This window comes from Echiichthys vipera (assembly GCF_963691815.1).
Source record: "Echiichthys vipera genome assembly, chromosome: 1".
NCBI classification, from domain to species: domain Eukaryota; kingdom Metazoa; phylum Chordata; class Actinopteri; order Perciformes; family Trachinidae; genus Echiichthys; species Echiichthys vipera.
In genome coordinates, this window is record NC_139826.1 from 40064791 (window position 1) to 40083351 (window position 18561).

The following is an 18561-nucleotide window of genomic DNA, read 5'->3' on the forward strand; positions in this document are numbered from 1 at the left end:
AAAGCTGCATTCTCTCTAATGTCCAGCAGGAGGAGACTCCACTTCAAGCTGCATTCTCTCTAATGTCCAGCAGGAGGAGACTCCACTTAAAGCTGCATTCTCTCTAATGTCCAGCAGGAGGAGACTCCACTTAAAGCTGCATTCTCTCTAATGTCCAGCAGGAGGAGACTCCACATAAAGCTGCATTCTCTCTAATGTCCAGCAGGAGGAGACTCCACTTAAAGCTGAATTCTCTCTAATGTCCAGCAGGAGGAGACTCCACTTAAAGCTGCATTCTCTCTAATGTCCAGCAGGAGGAGACTCCACTTAAAGCTGCATTCTCTCTAATGTCCAGCAGGAGGAGACTCCACTTAAAGCTGCATTCTCTCTAATGTCCAGCAGGAGGAGACTCCACTTAAAGCTGCATTCTCTCTAATGTCCAGCAGGAGGAGACTCCACTTAAAGCTGCATTCTCTCTAATGTCCAGCAGGAGGAGACTCCACTTAAAGCTGCATTCTCTCTAATGTCCAGCAGGAGGAGACTCCACTTAAAGCTGCATTCTCTCTAATGTCCAGCAGGAAGAGACACCACTTAAAGCTGCATTCTCTCTAATGTCCAGCAGGAGGAGACTCCACTTAAAGCTGCATTCTCTCTAATGTCCAGCAGGAGGAGACTCCACTTAAAGCTGCATTCTCTCTAATGTCCAGCAGGAGGAGACTCCACTTAAACTTTTCTGTTTTCCGCTGCTTTTCAGTGAACTGCACCGTAACTTCTGTACCTGTAACCATCTTTTATGTTTTAAAAATGACCTTTTATGTTTTTAGTTGATATGTTTTAAGTGTTATTTCTCCCAATGTTTTATGTGAAGCACTTTGAGTTGCCCAATTGACCGAAAGAACGAGGTCGCGGGTACCTCACACATGAACGGTACTTGAGTAAATGTGTGTCATTACTTTCTGCGCAATTAATCAGTGAATGACAGCATTTCATGTCTGTCTAGACAAAACAAAACCTGACAGGCACATAATGATGAACTGTCTGCAGATTGATAGATTATAGACATACATACACAATGAATGCATTCATATCCCTCCACACACAGACACACACAGACACACACTTGTACCCACCTGTCGCGTAGCTGTCAGCGAGTTTCAGTGACGTCTTAATCAAAACCTGCCCTGCGGATAGTCAGCGACAGTCGATGGCGGTCTGAAGGGTTCTGGGTTCTTTTTTCTGGGTCAGGTTCAGATTTAGGTGATAGGGGATTAGAAAAACACAACTTCTGAGATCCAAATATACTTTATTTGGCAGTTTAACAAAAGAGAGCTGAGGAAGGCAAAGCTCTGGATCTACCGCTCAGTCCTGGTTCCTACCCTCACCTGTGGTCATGAAAGCTGGGTCAGGACCCAAAGAACCAGGTCCAGGTCCAAGCGTGTGAAATGTGTTTCCTCAGGAGGGGGCTGGAGTCTCCCTTAGAGAGAGGGGGAGAAGTTCAGCATCCGTGAGGAACTCGGAGTAGAGCCGCTGCTCCTTTGTGTTGAAAGGAGCCAGTTGAGGTGGTTCAGGATCATCTGGTAAGGATGAACCCTGGGCGCCTCCCTAGGGAGGTGTTCCAGGCACGTCCAGCTGGGAGGAGGCCTCGGGGAAGACCCAGGACCAGGTGGAGAGATTAGATCTCCACACTGGCCTGGGAACGCCTCAGGATCCCCCAGTTAGAGCTGGTTAATGTGGCCCGGGAAAGGGAAGTTTGGGGTCCCTAACCCCCTAGACCCGACCCCGGATAAGAGGCTGAAGATGAGATGAGACTTTGAATTGCGTTGTTGTTGAATTGCCAGAACTGCCAGTGACCGGCGCCCCGAGCAGTTGGGGGTTCAGTGCCTTGCTCATCAGGAGATGAACTGGCACCTCTCCAGCCACCAGTCCACGCTCCATACATGGTCCACACAGGGACTTGAACCGTTCCCAGCCAAGTCACCTATGGACTGAGCTACTGCCGACCAAAAACATCCCAGTTCTTGTAATATCACAGTTAACTTGAATTACTCTGCTCACTAATCTACAGTTATTCCCTGGTTACTGTAGCTCTCGTCCTTCGTCCCTACGGTCACTCCTGGCTCCAAAAAAAACAAGATGGCAACGGCCAAAATACAAACGCAAGGCCTCAAAACCGGCCTCCAAAAACCAATGGGTGACGTCTTCTTTCATACAGTCATGCATTACATCAAGGGACACACTAAAGGTAAAAGATAGATTAAAGAATGGAGAGACAGACCAGAACAATGCGACTTAAATGCTCTTTATTATAACGTATACAGTGTTGACCACACAACACAGGACTCTACTTGATTGCATAAACAGATATTCACAACTAAACATTCAAACACGAACTTAAACTTCGGTGATTTCATTGTGAATCCCTTCACTGGAACCCAAGCAGCAGTACAGTGTGTTACACTTTTACAGGTGCTGGGCTGAACAGGGAACATCCTGAAATCTCCTTCAGATGACGTTATAAAGACAGACAGCGCTCAGAGAGATTCTAAAACCTCCAGGTCCCAGGACGGGAGAAGAGTCATCCTTGGGGGCTGCTGTCCAGGAGCTTCTTCCTCCACTTATCGAGGGGAGAGAGGAGAAATCCCTCTCCTCTCACCAGTCGTCCTGGATGGTTCCCAATAAGTGTCAGTGTCCCGAACTCGTGAAGAGACCACCAACCCCCCCTCAAAAAAAGCTGCTGGATTGAAGCCACCAGGAATGAGCCGCGTCCGTTCGGCTGCAGGTCTAAACGATGCCAAACTGGGCCAGATCACTCAGCTCCATGTCGCCAAACGCCTCCCAGGGGCAAATGACCGCCGCATCTGCAGGAGAGGACCCACGGGTTAACGGATCTGTCTGATTCACCTCTTTATTAAACGCTGCTCATCACTTAATGCTGTGATTGATAGTTACCTCCAAGGCCGTCCATCCCTGGGACGTCGTCAAATCTAAGAGAAGGACACAGACGCCGTTATCTCACACACAGGAAGTGTAACGTGCAGTTCATTCAAACTAACTGACATTTAAAACAGGATATAAGTATTTATTTGATTGTGAAACTCCTTCTTTTTGCATTTAGAGACATTAAGTGTGATTTGGCAGTAGCTCAGTCCATAGGTGACTTTGCTGAGAACTGGAGGGTCGCCAGTTCAAGTCCCTGTGTGGACCATGAATAGAGCGTGGACTGGTGGCTGGAGAGGTGCCAGTTCATCTCCTGGGCACTGCAGAGGTGCTGTTGAGCAAGGCACCGGGGCGCTGGTCACTGGCATCTCTAGCATCTCTAACATCGCTCTAACATCTCTCTCGACCCTCCCTGCTCTCTCTCTCTCTCTCTCTCTCTCTCTCTCTCTCATCAGCAGGTCGCCAGTAGCATTGGCATCACCTGGGGTGTGACGACCCTCCCTGCTCGCTCTCGCGCTCTCTCTCTCTCTCTCTTACCGTAATGGCCAGACGCACCATTCCACATCGTGGGTGAATTTCGTCCGAAAATAAACACAAGTAGCAAAGCAGTTGCTGATAATTAAAGTTTTAGTGTTTTGCGTTGTCAACATTGCAAAGAAGAGCCCAATTTCAGCTGGCTAGTTAGCTAGCTTTGGCGAAGGCTAGTCAGCTAGCTTTGGCGAGGGCTAGTAAGCTAGCTTTGGCGAAGGCTAGTCAGCTAGCTTTGGCGGTGGCTAGCATGCTAGCTTTGGCGAGGGCTAGTTAGCTAGCTTTGGCGAAGGCTAGTCAGCTAGCTTTGGCGGTGGCTAGCATGCTAGCTTTGGCAGTGGCTAGTAAGCTAGCTTTGATAGTGGCTAGTTAGCTAGCTTTAGCGGTGGCAAGATAGCTAGTTTAAATCAGGCAATAGCGGCACCTTGCAGTGCTTTTAGGGATGACAGTGAATCATTTTAGTCAGCATCTCATCGTCCACGGTTGCTCACATACATCTGCCCTCTGTTAGATTTAAACAGTAACATATGGTTCATATTTTAAAGATGAACAAATACATTTAACAAACTGTAATCTGTCGGCCAAGTGTCTTTTTTACAGAGTTCATAAGATGGGAAGTCAAATAAAACATGAACAATATAGTTTGGATATATGTCGATGAATTAACTGGTGTCAATGCAAACAATCATTCATGTTAATTCAGTTAAAAGTGAATTAGGTTGGTTTCATTTAAATGTATTAGTTTGGTTCAATAACTTAAATGTTAAGAGAATAATTTGGATCAAGGCGAATAACTAAAGTTGAGTTAAGTGCGGTATTATTGTTTATATCATTAAACTAATCAGTTCATAAGAAGTCACTCACTTTAGACTCTGTGAACTCAAGTATTTTATATATATATGTGTTCTAGTGTGTGATGACAGTCCTCTGCTGTTGTGTTGGTCTGTCCTCGCCTCGACTCACCCCTTCTGTCCAGCTTTAGGAGCCTTGCTCTTGAACTGCCTGGTCTCCTTCTGCTTGAACTTGGGAGGAGCGGCCTTGGTGCCTCCGGGCGCTGCCACTGCTGCTGCTGCTGCGTTCATGTCTACGGACACAACAGAGATTCACACACACCGAGGGGAAAGAAGCACAAACAGTGAGACTGTGAGGATGCATTGTGCTACTACGTGATCGGTATTTCACAGTAACAGCACTTTACGATGCTGCATCCAGGGCTCCCGGTTACAGAGGCTGCAGCGTCCCCTGGTTTGCGTGAAGCGACGGCTCTTGCGTCAGCTGAGAGTCTCACCTGCGCGTTGATTTGCCGGGTTCGGATCGGAGACGAGGAGAAGCTGTCTGGAAGTGCTGAGCAAAGGAAGAACTGCAAAACAAAGAGGAGCGTCTCTTTCTTTTTGCAGTCTCTCTGTCTTGTGTTCTCCCCACGCCGAGCCTCGGAGTTTATATACCCGCCGCCCGTCAGACACAAAGCTGTTTAATGGAGTTAAGATGGAGATGGAGTATTTTCAGGGATAATCTTATGACGAGGAGAACAGCCAGTCCCCGTGGTGCAGCGCGTCCCTGTCAGGTCCCTGTTTGTTTGAGTCTGTGAGTGTTTACCGGACAAGAAGCATGACAGGTGATCATGAGCCAACTGCTCATCACAAGTCATGTAACGGAGCCTTCGATGGCGCTCAAGGGGGTAAAACACGAGCAGAGTGTGTGTGCTGAAGGTACAGAGACCAAAGTGGTTAATGATGCACACAATGAGGTGTGAAGGGTGGATACATGTCGGACTGTGGGCAGCTGACCCACTGTACTCTCTGAATGGTTTATTCAGTTTCACAGATTAGATCAGTTTTGATTGGATTAGATTAGATCGGAGAACATCACGTCAGATTAGTTTACAGGCAATTAGATCAGCCGACAGGAGATTAGAGCGCACATGGGAGAGAGACTACGGACTAGATTATATTTGTGTTAGAGACCTTGGCCTATGTGGACCCTGTGTTAGAGACCTTGGCCTGTGTGGACCCTGTTTTAGAGACCTTGGCCTGTGTGGACCCTGTGTTAGAGACCTTGGCCTATGTGGACCCTGTTTTAGAGACCTTGGCCTGTGTGGACCCTGTGTTAGAGACCTTGGCCTGTGTGGACCCTGTTTTAGAGACCTTGGCCTGTGTGGACCCTGTGTTAGAGACCTTGGCCTGTGTGGACCCTGTGTTAGAGACCTTGGCCTGTGTGGACCCTGTGTTAGAGACCTTGGCCTGTGTTGACCCTGTGTTAGAGACCTTGGTCTGTGTGGACCCTGTTTTAGAGACCTTGGCCTGTGTGGACCCTGTGTTAGAGACCTTGGCCTATGTGGACCCTGTGTTAGAGACCTTGGTCTGTGTGGACCCTGTTTTAGAGACCTTGGCCTGTGTGGACCCTGTGTTAGAGACCTTGGCCTGTGTGGACCCTGTTTTAGAGACCTTGGCCTGTGTGGACCCTGTTTTAGAGACCCTGGCCTGTGTGGACCCTGTGTTAGAGACCTTGGCCTGTGTGGACCCTGTGTTAGAGACCTTGGCCTGTGTGGACCCTGTTTTAGAGACCTTGGCCTGTGTGGACCCTGTTTTAGAGACCTTGGCCTGTGTGGACCCTGTGTTAGAGACCTTGGCCTGTGTGGATCCTGTTTTAGAGACCTTGGCCTGTGTGGACCCTGTTTTAGAGACCTTGGCCTGTGTGGACCCTGTGTTAGAGACCTTGGCCTGTGTGGACCCTGTGTTAGAGACCTTGGCCTGTGTGGACCCTGTGTTAGAGACCTTGGCCTGTGTGGACCCTGTTTTAGAGACCTTGGCCTGTGTGGACCCTGTGTTAGAGACCTTGGCCTGTGTGGACCCTGTTTTAGAGACCTTGGTCTGTGTGGATCCTGTTTTAGAGATCTTAGCCTGTGTGGACCCTGTTTTAGAGACCTTGGTCTGTGTGGACCCTGTTTTAGAGATCTTAGCCTGTGTGGACCTTGTGTTAGAGACCTTGGCCTGTGTGGACCCTGTGTTAGAGACCTTGGCCTGTGTGGACCCTGTTTTAGAGACCTTGGCCTGTGTGGACCCTGTGTTAGAGACCTTGGCCTGTGTGGACCCTGTTTTAGAGACCTTGGCCTGTGTTGACCCTGTTTTAGAGACCTTGGCCTGTGTGGACCCTGTTTTAGAGACCTTGGCCTGTGTGGACCCTGTGTTAGAGACCTTGGCCTGTGTGGACCCTGTGTTAGAGACCTTGGCCTGTGTGGACCCTGTGTTAGAGACCTTGGCCTGTGTGGACCCTGTGTTAGAGACCTTGGCCTGTGTGGACCCTGTTTGAGTGGAGTGAGGCTGCATATATACTGGCCTGATTGGAGATGGTGAGCAGGTGAAAGCTGCAGACTGATCAGGGGAGGAGCTGAGCAAACTGTGACAGTTTCTACCTTTTTGTCTTTTTAGTGAATTAAACATCTTTAGGGTACGGACTGTTGGAAAACACATGCTTGTGCTGTAAGCCAGGGGTGTCAAAGTGATCCAGTAAAGAGTCGCTGTGGCTGCAGGTTTTCATTCCAACCAAGCAAAAACACCTGACTCCACTCCTGCAATCACCTGAACTGTCTTCACACAGTTGATTTGTTGGACCAGGTGTGTTTTTGATTGGTTGGAATGAAAACCTGCAGCCACAGCGACTCTTTACTGGATCACTTTGACACCCATGCTGTAAGCTGTCAGTAAATGCACTCCTCTGCTGCTGAAGCCTTAAAGGCCTGAGTGGAGCTGCTGTGTGCTGTAACTGTAAACTCTCATCATGAACGAGGCTGTGGCGCCCTCTGATGGAGCTGAGGTTAACTGCTTTATGAACTGAATTGTCCCGTTATCACAAATCAAACAGACGAACAGCGGATTACAAGAAAGACTTTATGTGACAATATTAACAAAACTATAAACCTTCATTTATCAGTAGCATCGACATTTGTTTCATTTCTTTTCAAAGACCACTCTTTACACGCATGTGCACGCACACACACACTTACACACACGCACACACACGCACATGCACTCACAAACACACACATACACACAGAGAGAGAGAGACACGCACACGCACACACAAAGACACACACACACACAGAGAGAGAGAGAGAGAGAGAGAGACACGCACACACACAAAGACACATACACACACACACACACACTCAGAGAGAGACACACACACACACACACACACACACACAGAGAGAGACACACACACACACACACACACATACACAGTCACTTCCAGTCCATTACGTCCTGCAGTGGAAACAGAGAAAATATCAGTGACAGTCTTTCTCTTTCTCTCTCTCTCTCTCTCTCTCTCTCTCTCTCTCTCTCTCTCTCTCTCTCTCTCTCTCTCTCTCTCTCTCTCTCTCTCTCTCTCTCTCTCTCTCTCTCTCTCTCTCTTTCTTTCTCATTCCTTCTTTATCATATCTTAAAGGATCGAAATCCCCAAAACTGGAGGTACAAGTTTTTCAGCTGACAGTGAAACTAAACGACCCAGGATGTCTTTGGACGCCTGTTCCTTGAAACAGAGTGTTTTGGGCTCTATGAAGTTCTTCCACAGCTGAAACAAACCCTTTAAACAGTCTGATGACGTACGGTCGCCCGGCCGCTCCTACTCCATGATCCCCGCGTTCCTGAGGTAAGCTTCATTGACGGGCAGCGGGTTCGTCTGCTCCGTGTGAGCAGTGCCCGTCTGCTGGATGAACTGCTGCAGCTTCCATTGCCTCAGCTCCTTATTCAGCTCCTCAACCGTCTCCCATCGGCCCTGGAGGGTGCAAGGAGTATTACATCACCAGCAGCACCGACACGTGACATGACAGTCAGGCATTAAACGATATACGCTGTTTGTTATAAGTGTCTTCTCTTGACTTCATACGTCCCGTCGACTACATCTCAATAAGTGCTTTTGAACCCACTTTATTCATCTGACAGCTTTAGTTACTATGCAAATTAAGATTAATTCATTCATTCATCTTCAGCCTCTTGTCCTTGTGAGGGTCGCGGGGGTGCTGGAGCCGATCCCAGCTGACATCGGGCGTGAGGCGGGGTCCACCCTGGACAGGACGCCAGTCTATCACAGGACACATAGAGACGAACAGAGACAGACAACCATTCACACCTACGGGTGATTTAGAGTCATCAATGAACCGAACACCTGCACGTCTTTGGACTGTGGGAGGAAACCGGAGAACCCGGAGAAAACCCACGCAGACACGGGGACAACATGCAAACTCCACACAGAAGGGCCCCAGCTGGGATTCGAACCGGGAGCCCTCTTGCTGTGAGGCAACAGTGCTAACCACCACAAGAGTTTTACTACAAGAGCAACTTCCTTGATAACTGTTTTTGATTCAACAGCATGTCATGGTTCAAACTTCTCAAATGAGACGATTTGCTGATTTCCCCTTAATTATTATTATTTTTATAAGTTTGAACTGTTAGTTGGACAAACCAACAGTGTGAAGGTGTCACTTTGGGCTAAGTGTATTCTCTATGACCAGATTCTGCATATGGTCACGGTCCAGTCATCCGGCCCTCGGTAGTTTTCCATTGATCCTGCCCCTGTCCCACTCAGCCTGTCAGCCACACCCACCTCGTCAGCTCACTCTGCTCACCTGTGCACACAGCTGCCTCTCATCACATGCAATCAGCCCAGTGTATAATCACCAGCTCCACACTCACTCCTCTGCCAGATTGTTCGATGCCATGCGAGACTTTCCAGCGTTCCTCTGCCTGTCTTCCCCGTACCGACCTCGCCTGTACCTGACTCCCTGCTTCGTCTGCATCCTGGTAAATGGACCCAACCTTCTGTCCCTGAACAAGAGTTCAGCCTCTCCTCTCCTGATTCCTGTTTGCCGTTTTCCAAACTGTTGACCTGTCTGCCTGAGTCTGAGGGCGCACTCACACTGTCCTTCCGTCCAGTGCCCCGTGCTTTAGGGTCCTTGTCCCCCCCTCCAGGCCCGTTTGTACTCACACTACCTGGGCCTCGGAGAATGCTTCTTGCTGCCTATACGTCATCACGCCGTAACACGTCACACGCATTGATGACGTCATGGCGATGCGTGGCTTTGTTTCCAGATCTTTCCGTAGACCTCGGAGTTTTTGTGCGTCTTGTCGACTGTTTTTGAATCTTTTCATCGACCAAATCTGCAGTAAACACTCCACCTCCGCATCACACCAACGTGAACCTTTCGCCGCCATTGTTGTTGTTGTTGTTAAATGTCCGCGCATGGTCCGTCCTTATATTTTCTATGTCCGTGCACACGTGTATGCTCGTGCTCGTACATGTGCAAACATGCTTTACAAAAGCCCACCTCTCTCAGACGGGCCGCGGACGGCCAGCTGGCCGCAGTTATGCGCGGAGCGGTTGCACTCACACTGGTCAAACGCACTAGGCTTTAGCTGAAAAAACGGTTTTGGAGCGGTGCGGAAGGACAGTTTGAGTGCGCCCTGAGTAAACCGTTGAACCTTTGTACTGCAATTGGGTCCATACACCACCCGTTACACATATAATAATAATAATAATAATAATAATACATTTAATTAACGTAATTAATGAATCCCATGAAGAGTCTTTGAGGAACAGGTTTGGGGAGAGGCAGTGCTTTGGTTTCCGTGTGTAGCCTAAACACCCACAAACTGCAGTGACGGCTTCACGTTTCCTGTCTGGATAAAGCGTGTCGGACAGAACCCTGTGTTCCCCGCTCAGTGACTAGTTTGGTTTTTGATAGACACGATACAGTGTACGCGGTCGTGGGTCCAAGCGTCTGACATGTGTTTCCTCAGGAGGGGGTCTGGAGTCCCTTAGAGAGAGGGGGAGAAGTTCAGCATCCGTGAAGAACTCGGAGTAGAGCCGCTGCTCCTTTGCGTTGAAAGGAGCCAGTTGAGGTGGTTCAGGATCATCTGGTAAGGATGAACCCTGGGCGCCTCCCTAGGGAGGTGTTCCAGGCACGTCCAGCTGGGAGGAGGCCTCGGGGAAGACCCAGGACCAGGTGGAGAGATTAGATCTCCACACTGGCCTGGGAACGCCTCAGGATCCCCCAGTTAGAGCTGGTTAATGTGGCCCGGGAAAGGGAAGTTTGGGGTCCCCTGCTGGAGCTGCTGCCCCTGAGACCTGACCCCGGATAAGAGGCTGAAGATGAGATGAGACGATACAGTGCACATACTGTTTCTATTGAAATAATAACAACCACTTGGGTCTAAGATGCCGCTGCCGTATAAATCCTGGTGCGACTGAGTCTTTAGAAATACTATGCGGGCGGTGATGGTGGAGTTATACCTGCATCCTTTCCTCCGCACTTTGAAGCTCCCTCTGCGTCTCCGACAATGTTGCATCCAGGTCTTCGGCCTGCTGCAGGCGGTGGTGCAGCTCCTGCTTCAGAGGCCCCAGGGCCTCGTCCGGCTGCTGAGGGTCCGCCCGGCTGCTCTGTCTCTGTGCTCTGAGCTGGATGTCCTGATCTAGATACGCAGAACGGGCTTCGAGCTCCTTGATCCGGTTACTTTCATCGTCCACCGATGAGTGGATCTGGTGGAGACGTCTGTGCATATCTGTCGATTAGAGCAGAGTTAGCATGTCTGGTTTAGGAAACGTCACAGGTAGAACATTCATTCATTGATCTTCAACCGCTTATGTCAGCTGACATCGGGCGTGAGGCGGGGTCCACCCTGGACAGGACGCCAGTCTATCACAGGACACATAGAGATGAACAGAGACGGACAACCATTCACACCTACGGGTGATTTAGAGTCATCCATGAACCGAACACCTGCACGTCTTTGGACTGTGGGAGGAAACCGGAGAACCCGGAGAAAACCCACGCAGACACGGGGACAACATGCAACCTCCAGCCCAGCCAGGATTCGAACCAGGAACCCTCTCGCTGTGAGGTGACAGTGCTAACCACCAAACGCCAGAGGTAGAACTTGCTCGCCAAAACTGTAGAGAAGAGTACGTACCGTGCTCTCTGTCCATCTCTTCCTGCAGCTGTTCCTCCCACTGCTCCGTGTACATCAGAACCGCCTCGTTCTGCCTCAGCCGCTGCTCCAGCTCCTCCAGTTCTCCTTCGGGGACCAGCATCAGACCAGGAACCGAGGCAGAGGACCTCTCCCACACCTTTGTCTCCCTCTCCAGAGATCGAAGCTGCATCTTCAGGTCTTGCAGCCTCCTCTGTTGCTGCAGGATCTGCTTGAACACCTCCTCTTTGGGGAAGGTAGAGGGCGAAGGGTCCACAGGGTCTAGGAACGACACGGGGGAAGCTCGGGGTTCTGGAGAGGCCCGGGGCGACGGAGACCAGGCCCTGTTTGGTTTAGTCCTCTCGGGGTGTGTTGACGGACCCAGACTGAAGGTGAGAGCCTTACGTGGCTCGCTGTGTTTGAGGGGTTCTGATGGTCCGGGCGGGGGGAAACCCCTTTCTGTGTTGGGTGCGTCTGGACCTGGACCAGCACCGCGGCTGGGACCGGTCCTCCGCAGGATGAACTGGACCTCTGTAGCCTGTTGTCCCAGCTGAGCCAGATGTTGAAGGGGACATTCATCAGCCACCAGCTGTCTCTCCGTCCCCCGGAGCTTCAGGGTGAGGACGTAACGACCGGTCTGACCTGAGGAAGACACAGATACAGTTCATGACATGCTAAAGGTGACGGTTAAGTTTGGTCTCTAAAGGAGACGGTTAAGTTTAGACGACTAAAGGTGACGGTTGAGTTTGGACGACAAAAGGAGACGGTTAAGTTTCGTCGACTAAAGGCGTCAGTGACAAATTGCAGTGGTTAAAAAAACATTAATAAGACAAATTAAACTTTACATTTTTGAATTAAAGGTCACATTGTTTGACTCACCAATCGCTTGTGCGAGAGCGATGACGACATCCTGGCAGGAAGTGTCCGCTGAGAGGCCGCACACCACCCTGACCACGCCCTCCACCCACACCTTCAGCTCCATCACTCACCTTCAGCACCAATAACCTGCAAGGAGACGACACATCAGCGACCAGCACTTACTAAATAACTTAATAATGACTTAAATTAACATGAGAGAAGATCATAAACACACGTAATCGAACACCAATGATCTTATTAAAAGCCATAACACTAAAACACACCACTAGAATCGGCCAATAGGAGCTTAATAAACCCTTAAACAATATGAATTTGAGATACACTATGGTATATTTTAATATCTTTGGTCCGTATGATCATTATGCTCCAGACATAAACCATATATCACATTTTTACATCATAATTACAGAATAAAATAAGTACAAAGTAAATAGGTGATGAGGAGCGATGAATGATAACAGTGTTAAAGTGCAGCAGCGTGTCTGACTGAACTGTAACTGAGTGTGAGCGCTACCTTTGTTTGTTTGACACTGATTTAAATGGGAAAAGTCAACACAGTGCACTGCTGTAGTGCACAGGAAATACATTATATAGTTGCACAGGGTCAACAATACAAACAAACAAACACATAAATACAAATCAAGTAGAATAGGAAATGTGCAGACTCACAGACACGGCTCAATAAATAGACAATGAGCATAAACAAAGGAGGGTTTTTTCAGGAAATCCACAAACTTTGCAAAAAGAGGTTCGATCGAAGCTCCGTCCTCGTCTCCTTCTATGGTTTTTATCAACTTTTGGCGTAAATCCGGATATAAAAGTCAGTATAATGAGCAGTGGTAATGTGCCGCACCGTCACTGTGCACATCTGTGATTTTCTGGTACATTATATTTGACACATCCTCAAAGCAATTTCAGTCAAAAACAACTCAGGAAGACGTTTCACCTCTCATCCAAGAGGCTTCATCAGTTCATGTACGCATCTGACCAGGACCAGGACCAGGACCAGGCTGGGACTGGACCAGGACCAGGGCTGGGGCTGGTCCAACTAACTGGTGTGGAGATCCAGGTATTTAACCTCTCACAAGGCCGATGATGTCACTGAAACCCTTTGTGCTCCAAGTGCCAACGACCGTCGTTAGAGTGACAGTCGTTGGTGGAAGTAGGTCTGGACTTGTCTAGGTCTCTATTGAGTCTTAAAGACAGTGGTTGGAGTCACAGGAGGCCGTTGGTGAACAGTTGTTCTTTGAGGTTGGATTGTTGAATGAAGGGATGAAAGGGCAGCATTGTAAACTGGAGAGAAGTGGTGTCTCAGACCTCCTCCTCTGTTTAGCGATGGTTTCTCTACCTTTCTGGTTTCTCCACTTTTACATTAATGGCTTCTTTTACTTCTTTTACTCCTGTTTCAAACCAACTGTTCACACATGGGCCCCGTGTGACCCCAATGACTGTCGTTCAGACTCAATAGAGCACTAACCAAGTCCAAACCTACTTCCACCAACGACTGTCAATCTATCGACGGTCGTTGGCACTTGGAGCACAAAGGGTTTCAGTGACATCATCGGCCTGTCAGAGGTTAAATACTTGGATCTCCACACCAGGTAGTTGGACCAGTCCCAGCGTGGTCCTGGTCCTGGTCCTGGTCAGATGTGTACATGAACTGATGAAGCCTCTTGGATGAGAGGTGAAACGTCTTCCTGACACAGAACCAAGTCCAGTTGCTTTGGACTGAAACTGCTTTGAGGAGAACGACGACCTGGACACATGAGAATATTCACAGGCGATATTTGACACATTTTTCACACTTATAATCTGTTTACAACAAACAACAGGTTCTAAGTTGTTTTTTTTTTACAATTTCTTCCGTCCAACACTTTCTACATGTCGCAGGGCTGTGGGAAGATGGGGCCTAATTATGAAAAATAATAATTTAAATGCACAGGTCTGTGGAAACATTTGCATACGGTTAATATATATTTGTATCGTTGTGTTATACATGTACTGTAAACACAAAGTCACCACTAATCTTTCATGTAAAGTCGAATACAATGAACAGAAAACTGCATTAACATCCATGCAAAGAAAGAGAGTCGGCAACATTGCAGAAGTTTTAATTATATCTACTTATTACTTACAAGTTCTCATCTTCTCTGTGGTTGATTGTAATTCCTAGTTTATTACTGTCACCTGGCAGCTCATTTACCAATCACCAATGACAGATTTTCATAATAAAAAGGAATAATTTTACATGCAGTCACTCAAAAGATGAATGAATGCTTAGACCACAGATCCATGTGCTAGAGTTTTATTTCTTGGTAAACAGAAAATTACAGTCAAGCCACAAACTCATGTATGTGACAGGACGAGTGACTGACACCTTAACTGTCCACTCAATAACAGATGAGATCATAAAACCCGACCGTTCACTGTTCAAACAGCGACCGCACACAGGAGAGCCTCTGTTAAAAGTCACTGTGCAGTTTCAGTCACTCTCAATCATTAACTACGTGTGTGTGTGTGTGTGTGTGTGTGTGTGTGTGTGTGTGTGTGTGTGTGTGTGTGTGTGTGTGTGTGTGTGTGTGTGTGTGTGTGTGTGTGTGTGTGTGTGTGTGTGTGTGTGTGTGTGTGTGTGTGTGTGTGTGTGTGTGTGTGTGTGTGTGTGTGTGTGTGTGTGTGTGTGTGTGTGTGTGTGTGTGTGTGTGCAGGAGCAGCTAAGAGTCTTCAGTTTAACACAGCAGCCACTTTTGAATATTGCGGAGGGAAACAGGTTGTTTGACAGGGAAGTGTGAAGGTGTGCGTGCCTGCGTGTGTGTGTGAGTGAGTGTGTGTGTGTGTGTGTGTGTGCAGGAGAGCAGACACACAGGTTTGCCGAGCGCAGGAATGCGGCAGAACGCGCTGACATTCCTGCACACATACCTCCTCTCTGTGTTTACCAACCTCCTCCGTTCAGTTTCACCGCAGCCTCAAAGCTGCTCACAGCGCTCTGAACTCTCAACCACACACTGATACAAGTCCACCGACGCAGACACTAGAGGCTTTTTACACTTTAAGAGTTGCATTTCTAAGTGTCACACTGCATCTCCAGTCACTCAAATCACTGCGGTAGCTTTGATGTCTTTCATGTGTGGCTTCTAGACTAAATTCCCATATTACAGGATGCTGTTGTCTGATTGTATCTGCACCTTTTTGTGGGTTTGTGTCTTTTCTGCTCATCACAAATGAATCACAACCTCAGTTAAAGTTTAAAAAAGAGCATGAATTAAAGAGGCTTTGATGCCATGATGTAGAAAGTAAAGCTGAATCTACACGTGGACGCACACAGGTGAAGATGAATGCCTCTCTGTGCTTCATTTAAACACTTTAAATTAAACATTAGAAACACAAATAAACAGTGAAAGCTTCTCCTTCCTCCTGGAGGACGAGTTCACTTTTACAGGGTGATAATAAACCAACCGATGACAGGCTCATTAAAGCTCAGAGAGGGATTTGAACACACTCACCTGTTGGTTGGAGGTGCGCTCAGTGTCATTGATGCTCCTCAGTGTGTGTCTCTGCTGTGCTCTCAGGCTGGTGGGTGTGGGCGTGGGCGGCTCTCACCCAAAAACCAACCTCAGGAGGAGGCGGAGGAGGAGTGAAACCGGGGAATGCAGCTTTTCTGGACGCGCCGCATTAAAAGTGATGTCACCCTGAAAGTGCCGCCAGGTGATAAAGTGTGTTTTGGGGTTTTTTGGGTTTTGCAACAGGGGTGCAACATATGCATTAATTTCTCTGAAGTTTTCACCTCATTTTAATCCATAAAATGTGAAAAAAGTCATATTTACGTCTTTTTTTGTGTGAGCAACGATCCAGAACTTAAATATCCAGTGCTCGGGTTAGGAAACCAGAAACAACCCTGAAAAACGAGTGAATTGTTGCTGATTAATGTTCTTTTGACTTATTGTTTCAGCTCTAGAAGTAATATTAATAATAATAATAATATGACCGAAAGAACCAGGTCCAGGTCCAAGCGTCTGAAATGTGTTTCCTCAGGAGGGGGCTGGAGTCTCCCTTAGAGAGAGGGGGAGAAGTTCAGCATCCGTGAGGAACTCGGAGTAGAGCCGCTGCTCCTTTGCGTTGAAAGGAGCCAGTTGAGGTGGTTCAGGATCATCTGGTAAGGATGAACCCTGGGCGCCTCCCTAGGGAGGTGTTCCAGGCACGTCCAGCTGGGAGGAGGCCTCGGGGAAGACCCAGGACCAGGTGGAGAGATTAGATCTCCACACTGGCCTGGGAACGCCTCAGGATCCCCCAGTTAGAGCTGGTTAATGTGGCCCGGGAAAGGGAAGTTTGGGGTCCCCTGCTGGAGCTGCTGCCCCTGAGACCCGACCCCGGATAAGAGGCTGAAGATGAGATAATAATAATAACAACTTGGACTTATATAGCGCCTTTCATGGTACCCAAGGTTGCTTAGCGCGTGCGTGCGTGCGTGTGTGCGTGTGTGTGTGTGCGCAAAGGACTTGAGGTGCCTTTTGAACATAGGCAGAGACGGGGCAGAGCGGACATGGAGCGGTCGGCTGTTCCAGAGTGTGGGAGCGTTGACAGAGAAAGCCCGGCCCCCAAAAGTCCGCAACCTGGTGCAGGGGGTGGGGGGTCAGCAGGTCCTATCAGAGGACCACAGGGAGCATGACTGAGTGTAGGGGGGGAGGAGATCTGTGAGGTGTTGTGGTGAGAGTCCATGGAGAGATCTGTAGGTGATGCGTGACTTGACCTAATTTAAGGCCTCTTCCCAGTTACGTCTGAAAACTGTTTCTTTCATTATCACTCTCAAAGTGAACATGCAGCACTGTTCTGCACTTTTCCTCTGAATCATGTGTGGGGAAAAGACATTAAAGTGCACATCATCTGACATTTATCAGCAGTTTAGCTGTGTTACCGGATTCATTTTGACACGTTTTACTGAGCATGCAGTCACGTTTCAACTCCTGAAAGTTCTGTTTTAGCTGAACACACCACAGTTAAAGACGGCAGATGCTCCGTGACACAACAAAAACTAATTTCTGAACTTCCAAGTGAATACAGAGAAGATCCTCTTTGGAGACACAGGATCACTCTCATTTCATCTTCAGCCTCAGGTCTCAGGGGCAGCAGCTTTAGCAGGGGACCCCGAACTTCCCTTTCCCGGGCCACATTAACCAGCTCTAACTGGGGGATCCTGAGGCGTTCCCAGGCCAGTGTGGAGATCTAATCTCTCCACCTGGTCCTGGGTCTTCCCCGAGGCCTCCTCCCAGCTGGACGTGCCTGGAACACCTCTGCAATAAATGAATAAATCTTATAAATAATAAGAATATTTTTCAGAAGCCAGCTTCTGTAGTGCTGAGGCTTAACAGTGCTGACAAGCTGTGTTTGTTGAATAGGTGGACTCCGTGTGCTTTGAGTGCCCCCTTGTGGCTGTTTTCCAAAGTGCTAGGTGACTTTAAAGACTTTATGATCCATACAGTACTTATCGAAGCCTCGACACAGCATCTCATCACGTCGTTTCTTTCAGTTTCTATTGACTGAAAGTTTGATCTGCTCTGAAATATCTGCCAGTGATTGTGAAGAGTAAAATATGGGATTGTGTCGCCTCCTGAGGCTGAAAATGCACATCATTGTTTAACTGCTTTTTTCTTGCATTCTTCAAACAGCCTGTGAATGTTCTCATGTGTCCAGGTCGTCGTTATCCTCAAAGCAAGTTCAGTCCAAAGCAACTGGACTTGGTTCTTTGTCAGGAAGACGTTTCACCTCTCATCCAAGAGGCTTCATCAGTTCATGTACACATCTGACCAGGACCAGGACCAGGCTGGGACTGGATCAGGACCAGGACCAGGACCAGGCTGGGCCTGGACCAGGACCAGGACCAGGACCAGGCTGGGACTGGACCAGGACAGGGACCAGGAACAGGCTGGGACTGGTCCAACTAACTGGTGTGGAGATCCAGGTATTTAACCTCTCACAGGCCGATGATGTCACTGAAACCCTTTGTGCTCCGTCGTTAGAGTGGCAGTCGTTGGTGGGAAGTAGGTTTGGACTTGGTTAGTGCTGGTCCAGTCCCAGCCTGGTCCTGGTCCTGGTCCTGGTCTAGTCGTTGGTGGAAGTAGGTTTGGACTTTGTTAGTGCTGGTCCAGTCCCAGCCTGCTCCTGTTCCTGGACGTCTTCCTAGACAAATAACCAAGTCCAGTTGCTTTGGACTGAAATTGTTGTGGGGTTCTTCAAACATGTTTCTGTTTTGTAAATGTAATGTTTAAATGATGTGAGCAGC

The 18561-nt window shown here is 48.5% G+C and overlaps 2 protein-coding genes across 2 annotated transcripts; both read right to left on the reverse strand.

The window, feature by feature from the left end:
• Positions 1 to 2760: 2760 nt before the first annotated feature.
• LOC310952343 (retinal cone rhodopsin-sensitive cGMP 3',5'-cyclic phosphodiesterase subunit gamma-like) lies at positions 2761 to 4526 on the reverse strand (the record flags this gene model as incomplete). The annotated part of the gene is made up of 3 exons (XM_083920931.1): positions 2761 to 2837; positions 2929 to 2963; positions 4408 to 4526. The coding sequence occupies 3 exons, from the start codon at positions 4524 to 4526 to the stop codon at positions 2761 to 2763; spliced, it is 231 nt and encodes a 76-aa protein (XP_083777057.1).
• Positions 4527 to 7384: 2858 nt separating this feature from the next.
• On the reverse strand, positions 7385 to 15909 carry LOC310959748 (ras association domain-containing protein 7-like). Its single transcript, XM_083931207.1, has 5 exons — positions 15788 to 15909; positions 12288 to 12413; positions 11412 to 12050; positions 10735 to 11003; positions 7385 to 8220 (listed from the first exon to the last, which is right to left on the reverse strand). The coding sequence occupies exons 2-5, from the start codon at positions 12388 to 12390 to the stop codon at positions 8068 to 8070; spliced, it is 1164 nt and encodes a 387-aa protein (XP_083787333.1). The 5' UTR covers positions 12391 to 12413; positions 15788 to 15909; the 3' UTR covers positions 7385 to 8067.
• Positions 15910 to 18561: the final 2652 nt, after the last annotated feature.

Coding starts and splice junctions, on each gene's coding strand:
- LOC310959748 (XM_083931207.1), bottom strand. CDS start 12,390: ATGGAGCTGAAGGTGTGGGTGGAGGGCGTGGTCAGGGTGGTGTGCGGC. Junction 12,051..12,287: donor CGCTCTCGCACAAGCGATTG/GTGAGTCAAACA, acceptor TGTCTTCCTCAG/GTCAGACCGGTCGTTACGTC. Junction 11,004..11,411: donor AGAGATGGACAGAGAGCACG/GTACGTACTCTT, acceptor TCTAATCGACAG/ATATGCACAGACGTCTCCAC.